The sequence below is a fragment of the Sarcophilus harrisii genome, chromosome 1 (genome assembly GCF_902635505.1).
Source record: "Sarcophilus harrisii chromosome 1, mSarHar1.11, whole genome shotgun sequence".
In the NCBI taxonomy this organism is placed as follows: domain Eukaryota; kingdom Metazoa; phylum Chordata; class Mammalia; order Dasyuromorphia; family Dasyuridae; genus Sarcophilus; species Sarcophilus harrisii.
Genome location: NC_045426.1, coordinates 74,784,309 through 74,798,180, shown reverse-complemented (window position 1 = coordinate 74,798,180; position 13,872 = coordinate 74,784,309). Strand labels below are relative to the sequence as shown.

The 13,872-nt window shown below is 33.0% G+C and overlaps 1 protein-coding gene across 1 annotated transcript in view; it reads right to left on the bottom strand.

The window, feature by feature from the left end:
* The window catches only part of PKD1L1 (polycystin 1 like 1, transient receptor potential channel interacting), a 155,130-nt gene that overhangs the window by 50,600 nt on the left and 90,658 nt on the right, over window positions 1-13,872 (bottom strand). The window contains 5 exon segments of the mRNA XM_031965559.1: window positions 666-882; window positions 2,478-2,584; window positions 4,273-4,483; window positions 9,720-9,803; window positions 11,202-11,397. Coding sequence (XP_031821419.1) covers window positions 666-882; window positions 2,478-2,584; window positions 4,273-4,483; window positions 9,720-9,803; window positions 11,202-11,397 — 815 coding nt within the window.

Genomic DNA, 13,872 nt, shown 5'->3' with positions numbered 1-13,872 from the left:
ACTGAGGGGATAGATTTTGTGGAGGTAGGATCCATGAAATTTGGCAACTGAATGGATATGAGCTACAAAGGAGTGAAGACTTGAGAATAGTGACCTGGGATACTGAAAGAAAAATTAAGGAACATGAACAGCATGAAGAAGGAAGTTAGGAAGAAGAAAGGTTTGGGAGATGGGGAACGACAATAATATGTTTTCTCTTAAATCGATTGGGCAGAAGACTTCTGTTATTCAGTTAAAAATGTCTTCAGAAACCTAATCCAATGTTCTTTCTATTGTATCATTCTGCTTTTCTTCTCTAGTAGAGTACAACAATGCACTGGGCTATGTTTAATAAGTTCATAAAAGCATAATGTTAGATAACTCTAGAATGAATTCACTGCAAAAATAGACAGTGAATCACAATGCTGTTCTATATCATACTAGTCACTAGAACCATAACATGTGTGTGTGTGTGTGTGTGTGTGTGTATGTGTGTGTGTATGTGTGTGTGTATATATATGAAAGGCTTAGACAAGAAGACCTCTAAAGTCCTTTGAGCTCTAAATCTTCTCTTAGTGACCCCAGGTAACTCTTTGAGATGAAGTTGCCAGGCTATCCCCTAACCCTCTCCCCAAAAAGAATTGTAGCTGAACTATTGAAGAGCTTCTGCTTCAATTTTGACTTACTTTCCTGAAACCAAGTCCATTTCTGAGAGGAGTGAGCTCTTGATCAACTTTCCCTGCCCACTTGTTCACAGCTAACCAGCATTCAGCGGGAAAGAACCAACTTGCTCCAGTGATTAAATCTTTCACAATCACATGGCTGATGTACCAATTTGGAGAACATCCACTGTTATCGTGCCAAAGGTGGATTTTCCAAAGTGGGCCTAGATTATTTGGAATACTAATGAAACATAAATACAAAAAGAAAATCAGTGACTATCTGATGGGATTGAACTTTATCCTTATCCTAAGCTATGAAGGAAAGGCTTGCTTGTCAGTTTTTGTTATAATAGACAAAGAGGGAAAGACTTGCAGAATAATTTTAGCTGAAAAGAATTTAGAGTGTTAAAACCTCTAACCTTAAAAAAAAAGACTTATTTTTGTCTTGTTTCTCCATCACAATTACTTTCCCTTAAAACCTCATCTCCTCACTTCCAATCACTGAATTCCTATTTTAGCAAAACAAACAAAAAATTTAAATAAAACTACCTAACACAATGACCATATCTATAACCCTAATGACTCTTAGTAAAAATGTGTTTCTTTCTAAGCTTCCTATAATGAAGTCTCTTTATAACATTCATTAAAATGCCTCAAATTTCTCCTCTTTATGTAATTTGTTAGTATAGTTTTTGTGTACATTTTTCTATGGTGCAGCCTTTTCCCACTTTCCAACATTTCATACAAGTCTTATCATGTTATTCAGTTCTTACTAATCTAACATTCAATATTTCTTACTACAGCATGATATTCTATTAGAGTCTTTCCAATTGATTGGTACTCATTTTGTTTCTACTTCATATTACTATGAAAAATGCTGTTAGAAATGCTATATATGTTGCTATAGTACTATTATCATTTCCACTTACAGATGAATAAACTGACAATGAAAGAGACAGTGCCTCACATACAATAAGTGTCTGATGCAAGATTCAAACTCAGCTAAAACCTCGCTTAAAATTTAGTTCTTTATCAAACTGTGCATATACTTTGATCTAGTGGTGTCTCTACTAGATCTGTATCCCAAAGAGAACATAAAAAGGGAAAAGGAACCATACTCTTTTGTGCAAAAGTGTTTGTAGCAGTCCTTTTTTGTAATGGCAAAAAACTGGAAACTGACCATGAGTTGGGGAATAGTTGAATAAGTTATGGTACATAAAAGTTATGGAATATTATTGTTCTATAAGAAATGATTAGCAAGATAATTTTAGAAAGGTCTGGAGAGACTTACACTCACTTAAGTGAAGTGAGTAGAATTCTCTAAGAGAATATTGTACAGAGGAACATCAAGATTATGTGATGATCAACTGTGATGGACTTGACTTCAACAATAAGGTGATTCAAGGCAATTTCAATAGACTTGTGATGGAGAAAGCCATCTGTATCCAGAAAAAGGACTATGGGGTATGAATGTGGATCACAACAGAGTATTTTCACCTTTTTTTGTTGTTTGCTTGCTTGTTTTTTTCCTTCTCATTTTTTTTCTTTTTGATCTGATTATTCTTGTGCAACATGATAAATATGGAAATATGTTTAGAATAATTGCACATGTTTAACCTATATTGGATTACTTGTTGTCTAGGGGAGGGAAGAGGAGGGAAGAGAGGGAGAAAATTTTGGAAAATAAGGTTTTACAAGGATGAATGTTGAAAAACCATCTTTGCATGTATTTTGAAAAATAAAAAGTTATTATAAAAAATAAAATATTTTCTAAACACATAGGTCTTATCTTCTAGTACATCTGAATAAGTAAAATTTAGCTATATTTCAAAGTACCTTACTATAAAGGTATGCCTGGAGTTTCTTTCAAACAAGGGCTTGTCTGGACAATAAAGCTCTCTGGTCTCTGAAAATTCATATTCTCCATAGAAAACAATGTGAACCTTTACATGCAAAGGGATAGAAAAACAGGAATCCATTTAATATAGGTACAATGAGAATTAAGATCAGTCAAGTTTAAAAATATATTTTCATCTAAGTGCATTATAAGAACAATTTGCAAGTTCCATCTTTTTCTATATGTAACCATTAATCTTCTACAATATTATACCTTTAGTTTCAAGGGGTACATTAAATAAACTCCTAGATAGCAGAAAAATATAAGGGCTGACCCCATAGTAAATTAACAGTCAAAAATAGTTATTGAACACTTATTGCTTGACTTCTTCTATACCAGATTCATTCTTTTGTTGAGGATACAACAAATAGAATCTTTGCCTTCAAGAAATTTATTAAAGCACGGCCAGTTTTTGACATTTATTTAAGGTGAACTTGGCTTACTCTATCTATATTTATAATGGGTATAGTATCTCTTCTTTTCCACTCAAATAAAGAAAAAATCAGTAAAGATTCCATGGAAGAAGTGATATTGAGCCTTAAAGGGAGTCCCCAAGTCCTCAAGATATGCCTTTAAAGTAAAGAACCCTGGGTATATTTTGAAATAAAATGCGATCAAATAGGAATCTGTTCATAAAAGATTTTGAGGTTTTGGTATAATAAGTTAATATGGGTTAATAATGTAATACAACACCCATAAAAACTAATATTATCACAGGCTATGGTGGGTAGCTAAGAATAAGGAAGTCTTACTGTGCACTTCTCTGGTCAGAGTCAGATGACATAAAGAATACAACATTCAGTACTAGGCAACATATTTTAGGAAAGACATTGATATACTGGAGAGCATCCAGAAGAGACCAATCAGATTAAGGATCTGTTGAAGAATCTCTAGATTTAAATATATTAAGAGAAGGCTTAGGGAGGAAGGGAAAGGCAAGGAATATGATGGATGCCTTTATTGGTTTGAATGGCTACAGAACCTCCTTTTCATGATTGATTTCACATTCTTCTGCCATATATACTCTACAACATCAGTTTCAAACCCAAATAGAAATGGGGCTCACTAAATTATACATAAGGATCCCTGTGGACTATATATTGACTTAAAAAACCACATATTAAAATCATGTTCTATTGTAATTTTTTATTTTAATATTTCACAGTTGCATTTTAATCTGGTTCAGGGCCACTAAGATGGGTTGAAGTTGTAATGCATTCTCCATATTTGACATTTCTGCTCTAATTGGTCTACTTGAGAGAGCAATGGTCTCAACCTGCCTCGGAGCTCAGAATGGAAAGAATTAACAAAGAACCAAGTTAGACTTGAGCTAAGAAAAATCTTCCTAAAAATAAGAGCTAGCCAAAACCAAAGTGGCAACTTTGAAAAATAATGGATTCTCCTTCACTTAAAGTCGTCAAGCAAAGATTGGATGATTATGTGTTGAAAATGTTAAAGAGAGTTTGTGTAAGACTAAATGGCTTTTAATTCAATAAGTTGGAATGGAGATTCACGATTGTTGTATTTTAGGTGAGGAGTATCCTAGCTTAGAGGATCCCACAGGAATTCTGACCACTATTACAAATTGATTTATAGATGATGGATGACTTAGTGATAAAACTATTGGACTATAGTGGACATAAGCTAATGATAATGTTATCTTGCTCATATGAAATAATTTCTCTAAATATAATTATATTCCTGAATTGATCCCTTAAAATGTTCTCCAATTACCTTTGCAGTCAACTGTGCTTGGGCTCGAAAACCTGTGTCAATAATAACTGCATAGATCTGCTTGTCGCTAGCCTGGGAGTTTTCCTGTAAGAAAATATAGCCATTCTTCTTTTGTTCATGTAGATCTCTGTGTTTGCTTACAATGGCCAAAAAAGCAAAAAGAAGCATAAAAAACATAACGAGAATACTGGGGAACAGGTTTTGTGAGATGCTGTTAAGAAAGGAAACAATAAAAATTAATTAGTGATTGAAGTCAACATTTTAATAGTAATGTTCATAGAGAAACAGCATGCTCTCATAATTATATAACCTGGAGAACATGGATTTTTACCCTCAGTTTCAAAAGTGATTAATGAGACTGCTAGCAAAACAACATCACATCTTTATACCTCTATAAAAGAAATCACTTCCTACACATTTTGTGTGTGATAAGATCAGCATTGTATTCATTATAACATGTTCTGCTTTTATCTATAAAGGAGTCACAGAAAGTCACAAAAACCTTTTTCACTAAACATTTAATCTCAGAGCAAGTTGCCTGATATAAATAATATTGAAAATGGAAGACATTAAGCAAGATACAATGCAGTTTTTTCATGTGGCAAAATCTATATATCTAATACATATTTTTCTGAATATAGCATTTAGCACTTTAGAACCTGGTCAATATATTAATTTATTTCATTTAGATAAAAATTCAAGAAAACTTCATTAATCATTAGGTATGTTGAAATGGATTGTATAAACATTTAATTACCTATAATATTCAATGAACTAAACTAGTAAAGTGAGAAATAAAGCAGGCTTAGTTTATGACTTCAATAAGTTAATGGTATAATATAAGTGAGGGTATAAAATATGTTTACAAGTAATTAAAACACAAATAAGAATATAATTGCATAAAATGTGTACAGCGTGCTATAAATTTAGATAAAGAAGTGATTGCTATTGCTAATGTAATCAGGGTGAAATATAAGCTAAATATTGATAGATTAAAAGGATTTCAAAGTTATAGAAGGCAGAAGAGGGAAAAGGAGGAATTCAATATAAGAAATAGTGCAAGCAAAATTCTAAATATGTTTTTTTTTAATATGTTCAGGGGATGGCAAGTTACCTAATTTCCCTGAAATGTAGCATATATGAACAAAACTGTGAAATAAGTTTGAGAAAGCATAGATTGAATGTAAAAAAACTTGAATGCCTGGATAAGATATCAACTCTTTAGTAGGCAATGTGAAGATATTGAATATTTTTGGGCAGTTAAAAAGGCAAATTTGGGGCAGTCCTAGAGGTGGATCCAAGATGGCAGAATAAAGCCAGAAAGCTACTCAAGCTCTTCCATTTTCCCTCAAAAAACCACATGAATTCAAACCCCCAAACAAAGTCTGATGGAAAGAAACCACCCTCCAACTCAAGATAGAATGGAAGGACTTCAAGAAAAATCAGTCTCACTAGAGTGAAAAAGATGTTCAATCCAGCTCAGACAAACTCTGGGAAAGCCAGTGAGATGGCTTAATCACAGCAAATCAGCAATTGAGACCTTCGGTCCTGGCTTGGTAGAGAAGCAGATCAGTGGGGCAGCCTCCAGTCCCATCTCAGAAGGCAAATTCTTGGAAACCAGACTATTTCCTGGAAAAAGCAGGCAAGGCTATACTCTGCAAACACAAAAGATCCTTGGGTTCAAAGCCAAGACCCAGAGCGGCACAGTAAGTTTGGGATAGCACCCCCATTACCCCAAAATTAGAGCTCTACCATAAAAGGAAAAAAAAAGGAAGAAATACCAAAAGAAAAGGAAAGAAAATAAGCAAGAAACAGAAAAGAACCTTGACTATAGAAAGCTACTGTGCTGATAAGGAAAACCAAAACTTCAACTCAGAAGAGGATAGAATGCCTACAGAAGAAATCTCAAAGAATTGTATGAATTAGTCTCAAGCCCAAAGAGGCTTATTGGAAATGCTTTTAAAAAGACTTTAAAAGGCAAGAGAAAAAAATGAGAAGTATACAAAAGTCAATAGCTAGGAAAAGGAAAGCAGTTCCTTAAAAAATATAATTCATTAAATGCAAAAACAATCCACTGAAGAAAACAACTTCGAAAGTAGAATAAACCAAATGGAAAAAGAGATACAAAAGCTAACTGAAGAAAATTACATATTAAAAACTAGAAGAGGGCAAATGGAAGCTAATGACTCTGAGACACAATGAATTAGTCAAGAACACCAAAAAGAATGAGAAAATGGAAGAAAATGTATAATATCTCATTGGAAAAAAACAGACAACCTGGAACATAGGTCCAGGAGAGACAATTTAAAAATTACTGGTCTATCTGAAGGACATGACAAAAAAAAAAAAAAAAAGAGCTTGGATAGCATTCTTCAAGAGATCATCAGGGAAAACTGCCCTGATATATTAGAAACAGAAACAGGGAAATAGTCATTGAAAGAATCCATCGATCACCTTAGAAAGAGATTTTACAAGGAAAATTTCAAGGGACATTGTTGCAAAACTCCAGAACTGTAATTCCAAGGGAAAAAAGACTGCAAGCTATCAGACAAAAGCAGAATGCCCATTATCACCACTATTATTCAACACTGTACTAGAATTGGTTTTAGCAATAAGAAAAGAAGAAGAAATTAAAGGAATTAGAATAAGCGATGAGGAAATAAAACTATCACTCTGCAGATGATATGATATACTTAGAGAATTCTAGAAAATCATCCAAAAGCCTGAAAACAACAGCTTTAGCAAAGTTGCAGGATATAAAATAAACCCACACAAATCATCAGCATTTCTAGATATTACTCACAAAGCCCATCAGCAAGAGATATAAAGAGAACTTCCATTTAAAATAGCTACAGACAAAATAAAATACTTGGATGTCTACCTGCCAAGACAAACCCAATAACTCTATGAACACAATTACAAAATACTTTTCCCACAAATAAAGTCAGATCTAAACAATTAGGGAAAAAAATATTCATGGCTAGACTGAGCTAATATAATAAAAATGACAATTCTGCCTAAACTGATCTACTTGTTCCATGCCATGCTAATCAAACTGACAAAAATTATTTTGTAAAACTAGAAAAAAATATAACAAAATTCATCTGGAGGAACAAAAGGTCAAAAAAATCAAGGAAATTAATGCAAAAAATACAAAGAATGGTGGTTTAGCAGTACCAAACCTAAAGCAGCAGTCATCAAAATCATTTGATACTGGCTAAGAAATAGTGATGGATCAATGGAATAGATTGGATACACACAATAGGATAATTAAGACCCATAGTAATCTAGTATTTGATAAACCTCCAACTCCACCTTCTGAAATAAGAACTCACTATTTGACAAAAATAGCTGGGAAAACTGGAAAAAAATGTCAGAAACTCAGAATAGACCTACATCTCACACCCTAGACCAAAATAAGGTCAAAATGGGTACATGATTTGAACATAAAGGATGATACCATAAACAAAATAGGAGAGGAAGGGATAATTTACCTATCAGATCTTTGAAGAATGGAGGGATTTATGACCAAAGAAGAATTAGAGAATATTATGAAAGGCAAAATGGACAACTTTGATTACATTAAATTAATAAGTTTTTGCACAAACAAAACCCAACAGGAACAAGATTAAAAGGGAAGTACAAAGCTGGGGAAAAAATCTTTATAGCCAGTATTTCTGATAAAGATCTCATTTCTAAAATACATAAAGAATTGTGTTAAATTCATAAGAATATAAATCATTCCCCAACTGATAAATGGTCAAAGTATATGAACAGACAATTTTCAAATGATGCAATTAAAGCTATCTACAATAATATGAAAAAATGCTGCAAATTACTATTAATTAGACAAATGAAAATTAAAACAACTTTGAGGTACCACCTCATACCTCTCAGATTGGCTAAGATGACAGGAAAATATAATGATAAATGTTGGAGGGAATGTGGGAAAACCAGGACACTAATGCATTGTTGGTTGAACTGTAAAATTATCCGCTCATTCTGGAGAGCAATTTGGAATTATGCCTAAAGGGCTATGAAACTGTGCATACCCTTTGACCTAGCAGTGCCATCGCTGGCTCTATCTCCTAAGGAAATAATAAAGGAGGGAAAAGCAGCCACATGTACAAAAATGTTTGTAGCAGCTTTTTTTGTGGTAACAAAGAAATGGAAAATGAAAACTGGGGAATGGCTGAATAAGCTGTGATATAGGAAGATAATGGAATATTATTGTTCTATAAAAAATGATGAACAAGCTGATTTTAGAAAGGCTTGGAAAGATTTACATGTACTGATGCTGAGAGAAACAAGCAGAACCAGAAATACATTGCACACAATAACAGCAAGAATATGCAGTGATCAACTATTTGGTTCTTCTCAGTGTTTCAGTGATACAAAGCAATTCCAATAGACTTTGGACAGAAAATGCTATCTGCCTCCAGAAAAATAATTACAGAGATTGAATGTAAATCAACACATGCTATGTGCACTTATTTTTTCTGTTTTTTTCCTCTCCCATGGTTTTTCCCTTTTGTTCTGATTTTTTCCTCTCAACATGATTCATACAGCATACAAGTCATTCCCGTGGCTTCATAAAGGAATGTGTATTAAATTTAATTAATTAAAACCAATTAAAAAAATTTTTTAAAAAGGCAAATCTGGCATTAGTGTATTATAGGAGAACATAAAGACTGAGAAACAAATAAAGATGCTACTGCAGTAGCTTAGGGAAGCGAGAATGAGGATTGGACAAGGATGGGCCGTGTAAGATTAGAAAGTAACAAGTTGAAGGGCAGCTAGATGAAGTACAATGGATAGATCACCAGCCCTGGAGTCAGGAGGACCTGAATTCAAATCCAGCTCAGATTCTTAACACTTACTAGATGTGTGACTCTGGGCAAGTCACTTAACCCCAATTGCCTCAGAACCCACAAAAAGTAACAAGTTGAAAGGAATGAAAACAAATATGTTATGGAGTTAGAATTAATAAGAAACGGCAACTTATTGAACTTATAGGATGGGAGGGGTGTCAAAGACTTCAAGGTTAGTGGGATGGATCATCATTGGAAGAATGGTGATATCATTAACACAAGTAATAAAGTTAAGGAGAGAATCTAGTTTTGAGGGAAAGATGAATGTTGTTCAACAGATAGTGAACAATACACACCAGGTAATTAGAAATAAAAGGCTGGAGCACAAGAGAGATAGGAGAACTTTACATATAGGCTCAGGAGGCATCTGAAGAGACTTGACAGTTAAAGTTATGGGCATGAAATTGCAAATTAGAGAAAATGTGAAGATAGAAGAGAAGGGGGTTAAAGACAAAATATTGAAGATCACCAATCTTAAAGGATAAGAGAAGGAAGAAAAATTAACAAAAAAGAAAGGAAGAAATGGCTGAAAGGGTTGAAGGATAAAAGAATTCTTCATTTAGTAAAGTTGCTTACCTCTTTAAAAAAGATACATCATTCACTTCAAAGCTGGCATTTAGTTTTCTTCTTACAACAGTGAATGTTGTAAAATGATTGTAGCTAGGAGAATTATATCAATTAGAACAAAGCATCTGAAGGTAAAAATAATTATTTTTAACACAATAATAACATTTTTATATCATCATTACAGCAGTTTCTTGATTCCATATCCTACATTCTAGAATTTTAATTTGAGATATCTGTTAGAAGTACGAAAGGGGAAAAATTTTCTAATAGAGTTTCTATGTTGGCTAAGTTGAAAGGATTCAATTGGAATGTTTAAAAGCTGTATTTTTGAGCTATATTTTAAGTAGGATATGAAGTTTAAGGTAGGCATTGTTATTTTCCATTTTGTCACTCAGTGTGATATTAGTTGGATTTTTTAAATTTCAGTTAGCTATATATTCAGGCTTTCAGTATCTAAAACTCTGGACAGATTGAGCCTCAAGAAGATAGTTATAAAAATGAAGTTTCATAAGGAACTGGCTTATCTTAAGGGCCTAAAGTAAAATTTATGGTTGGAACAATAGGGATGGTAGAGAAAGTACATGATAACTGTCGACTTGGGGAAAGTACATTATAACTGTTGAATCAGGGAAATACTACACCATTACATATGAAATATAAAAAAAAAGAGTCAGAGGAAGTGTTCCTGTTCCTAAATGTTTTTAGGGTAATTTGTGAAAGATTATGAACAATAGTACACTGGATCAGAAAGTATGGCTAGAAAAATTATCTATATTAAAAGAGAAAAAACATACCAATAAGGTTCTGAATCCAATTAAAGATTAAAGTATTAATGGTAAATCTAGAGGGGAAGGTCCATTCCTAATTTAAAATAAATACAAATACTAATCTGCTGGGTCAGCTAGGAGAAAATGCCAGGCCTGAAGTCAGGAAAACTCATCTTTCTGAGTTCAAATCCAGTTTCAGACATTTCCTAGCGGTATCATCATGAGCAAGTTACTTTACCATTTGCCTCAGTTTCCTCATCTGTAGAATGAGCTAGAGAAGGAAATGGCCAACCTCTCTAGTGTCTTTGCCACAAAAATCCCAAATAGGGTCATGGAGTGTTAATAACAACAAAAACTAGCCCATTGTTTGTCTTCATAAAGAGCAAAATAAATAATAAAACAAGTGCCTTCAGTAATAGAAATGCTTTTTATAGCTACACAAACATTGTGTGAAGAAAACAAGAACACTGATGTGATGAAAAGATCAAGAGAAGCAGTGTTTTTTGTCATATATATGTGGTAGTGTATTTGTATGTATTTTCATTTATGCTTTTCAAAGCTTCCCTATACTGAAAATGTAAATAACAAGTGCTTACTAAGAATTCACTATACATATGACACTTAATATCTGTAAACTAGAGTTGGGAGAAGGGATGAAAGAACATTTTCATTTAGAAAAAGTACTTGAGAAACCCAGGATTTTTTCCCCAAATGGTGCTAATACCTGCAATTAACTATTTGTGGAGTAGTTCCCTGCTGTGGATAAGAACCCTCTGATATCCATCCTCTATTCTCATCCCAAAATAGGCATCTTATCCAGTGGAAACTGACAGTATAGTTCACAGTGTTAGCTAGATATTTGTTTGTAGGCTTTTGGTCATAATTAGCATCCAACAAGGATAAATAACCAGATGATGCATCTGAAATGAAAACAACATATAGTAAATATCCAAAGTGATTCCTCTTATACTCAAGGCCAATAAGATGATAGATTTATATCTAGAAAAAAACTAAGAGATCAGAAGTTATATCCTCTGACTTTAAATGTACTGTTTTTTTCCCCCACAAATGTCAGATGCTAATACATATCCATCTCAGACTTTCTTGATTTCTAGGTCCAGATGATTGTAACTAAAACTCATATCTGAAGCTCTTTGTCCTTGATGTGCTATCTTTCTCAATATAATTGTATAATTTGTAAATGTCAAAAAAGGAAAAAAAATAACACTATTTTATGCATTGTTTGAAATACTAAAAATCACAATTGATTCTACTGAGATCTCAACCTGGACTGACAAAGAAGTTCCCATATTTTTAGAAAAACACATTCTTTTTCCTTCCTCTTTCTCTCTTCCCTTCCTTTAATTAAATTAATTAAATACTTTCAACTTGGTCAATATAGCAACCCTATTAGAGAAAACTAGACAAAACGATACAAGACAGACAAAATAGGACAGGATGGAGATACAGTATTAGTTCTAGCAAGGAAAACCTGAGTTCAAATCCAGTCTGACTTGTTGTATGATCCTTGGCAAGTCATTTGAGCCCTGTTTGCCTCAGTTTCTTCAACTTTTAATGGTGATAGTCAAACAGAATCCATCTTGCAGGGTTGTTGTGGGAAAAAAGTACTTAGCACGGTGCCTGGCATGTAATAGGTACCCTAGAAAAGCTTATTCCTTACTTTCTTTTTCTTTCCTTACCATTTCCTTCCCTTCAGTTTTCTTCCCAACATATTTAAAGATAATGAAACAAAGCCTGTATTGGAAAGAAGGCTACTGAACTCTAGTCCTGTTTTGAATAAGTCCTATAGCTTCACTAGGCTTCAATTTCCCCATAAGTTAAAGTTTTTGAACTGAATGATTTAGAAGATTCTTTTCAGTTCTGTCATTATATGCTAATTAATTATCTTATATGAATATAAACCAGCAGTTTAGAAATTTTTTAATACCTTACCCCATCAGTGCAATATGGTTAGTACACACTACTCATAGGTTTATATTTGTTTATAAAGTATGCACATATATTATAACTGCACACTTTGTAAAATTTCCATAAAAATAGAAATTAAAAAGGATGAAATAATGAACCAATATTTTGATCCTTGGTTTTAATTTCTATAAAAGCTGAAAAAGATACCTCCCAAAGACATGGAGCTTCAAATAGTAGAAGTGCATTATTGACTATTTATGAAAAGAAAATACTAATTTTTCATTTCCCTCCAAAAATTATGTAAGGATCTTTGTGGAAATTAAACTACTAAATTTGCCTCTTCTTTGATTTTAATCACTTGTGCTTGCAAACTAATTGGAAGGTATTGTATGTTTTAATTTTTATCAGATGAATTCAAAACCCATAGAGTCTTCATTTCAAAGATTTTTATGCAGGTTAAAAATTTCTGTTTCCAATTTTTCAAAATGTGAAGATTTCCAAGTTTTGTAGGTGTCATCCTAACATTGTTTTAAGAACAGAAAGGAGTTAATATCTAGGAGAAGAGGATGGTTAATAGTGTCAAATGCTAAGGAGAGGTCAAGAAGTGGGAAGATTGAGGAAAGATCCTTCTGGCAGATCTAACACTTAAATCATTGCTAACTTTGAAGACAGCAATTTGAGTTGAGTAAAGAGTCAAAATTAACAGGAGAATATTTTACACAGTAACAGCAATATTGTGTGATGATCAACTATGTGAGATTTAGCTCTTCTCAGTAATATATTGATCCAAGATAATTACAATAAACTTGGAATGGAAAATGCTTCCTGAGAGAGAACTATGGAGACCAAATGTGGATTGAAGCATGCTATTTTTACCTGTTTTGTTTGTTTGTTTGCCTTCTTTTTCTCAGAGTTTTTTCCCCTTTTTTTCTGATGTTTCTTTCACAACATGACAAATATAGAAATATATTTGGAATAATGGTACATACATAACCTATATCAGATTGCTTGCTGTCTTGGGGAGAGGAAAGATGAGGGAAGAGGGGAAGGAGAAAAAATTTGGAACTTAAAATCTTATAAAAATGAATATTTGAAACTTTCTTTGCATGTAATTGGAAAAATAAAATACTACTGAGGAAAAAAAAATAAGTTTAAAGAAAAATGGAAAACCTAGGAGACTAGAAGGGTGAAATAAAGCCAAATCAACAAGAATTTATTAATCATCCATTATGTGCCAAGAATTATATTAAAAGCTGGAGGTTTGGTTTTGTGGGGTTTTTTTAAAAGAAAATTTTTTTTAAAAAATAGCAAAAGGAACTTTGTTATAATGGAAACAAAAAGTTCAAAGTCTAGAAGATGTATAGCTTTGGGGAAAAGATATTTTAATGAGATCTATAATACATCTCATTTATACCTACTCATTATTTCCCTCAGAGAAAATGAAAAATTTGTGTGGAAGGGATAGT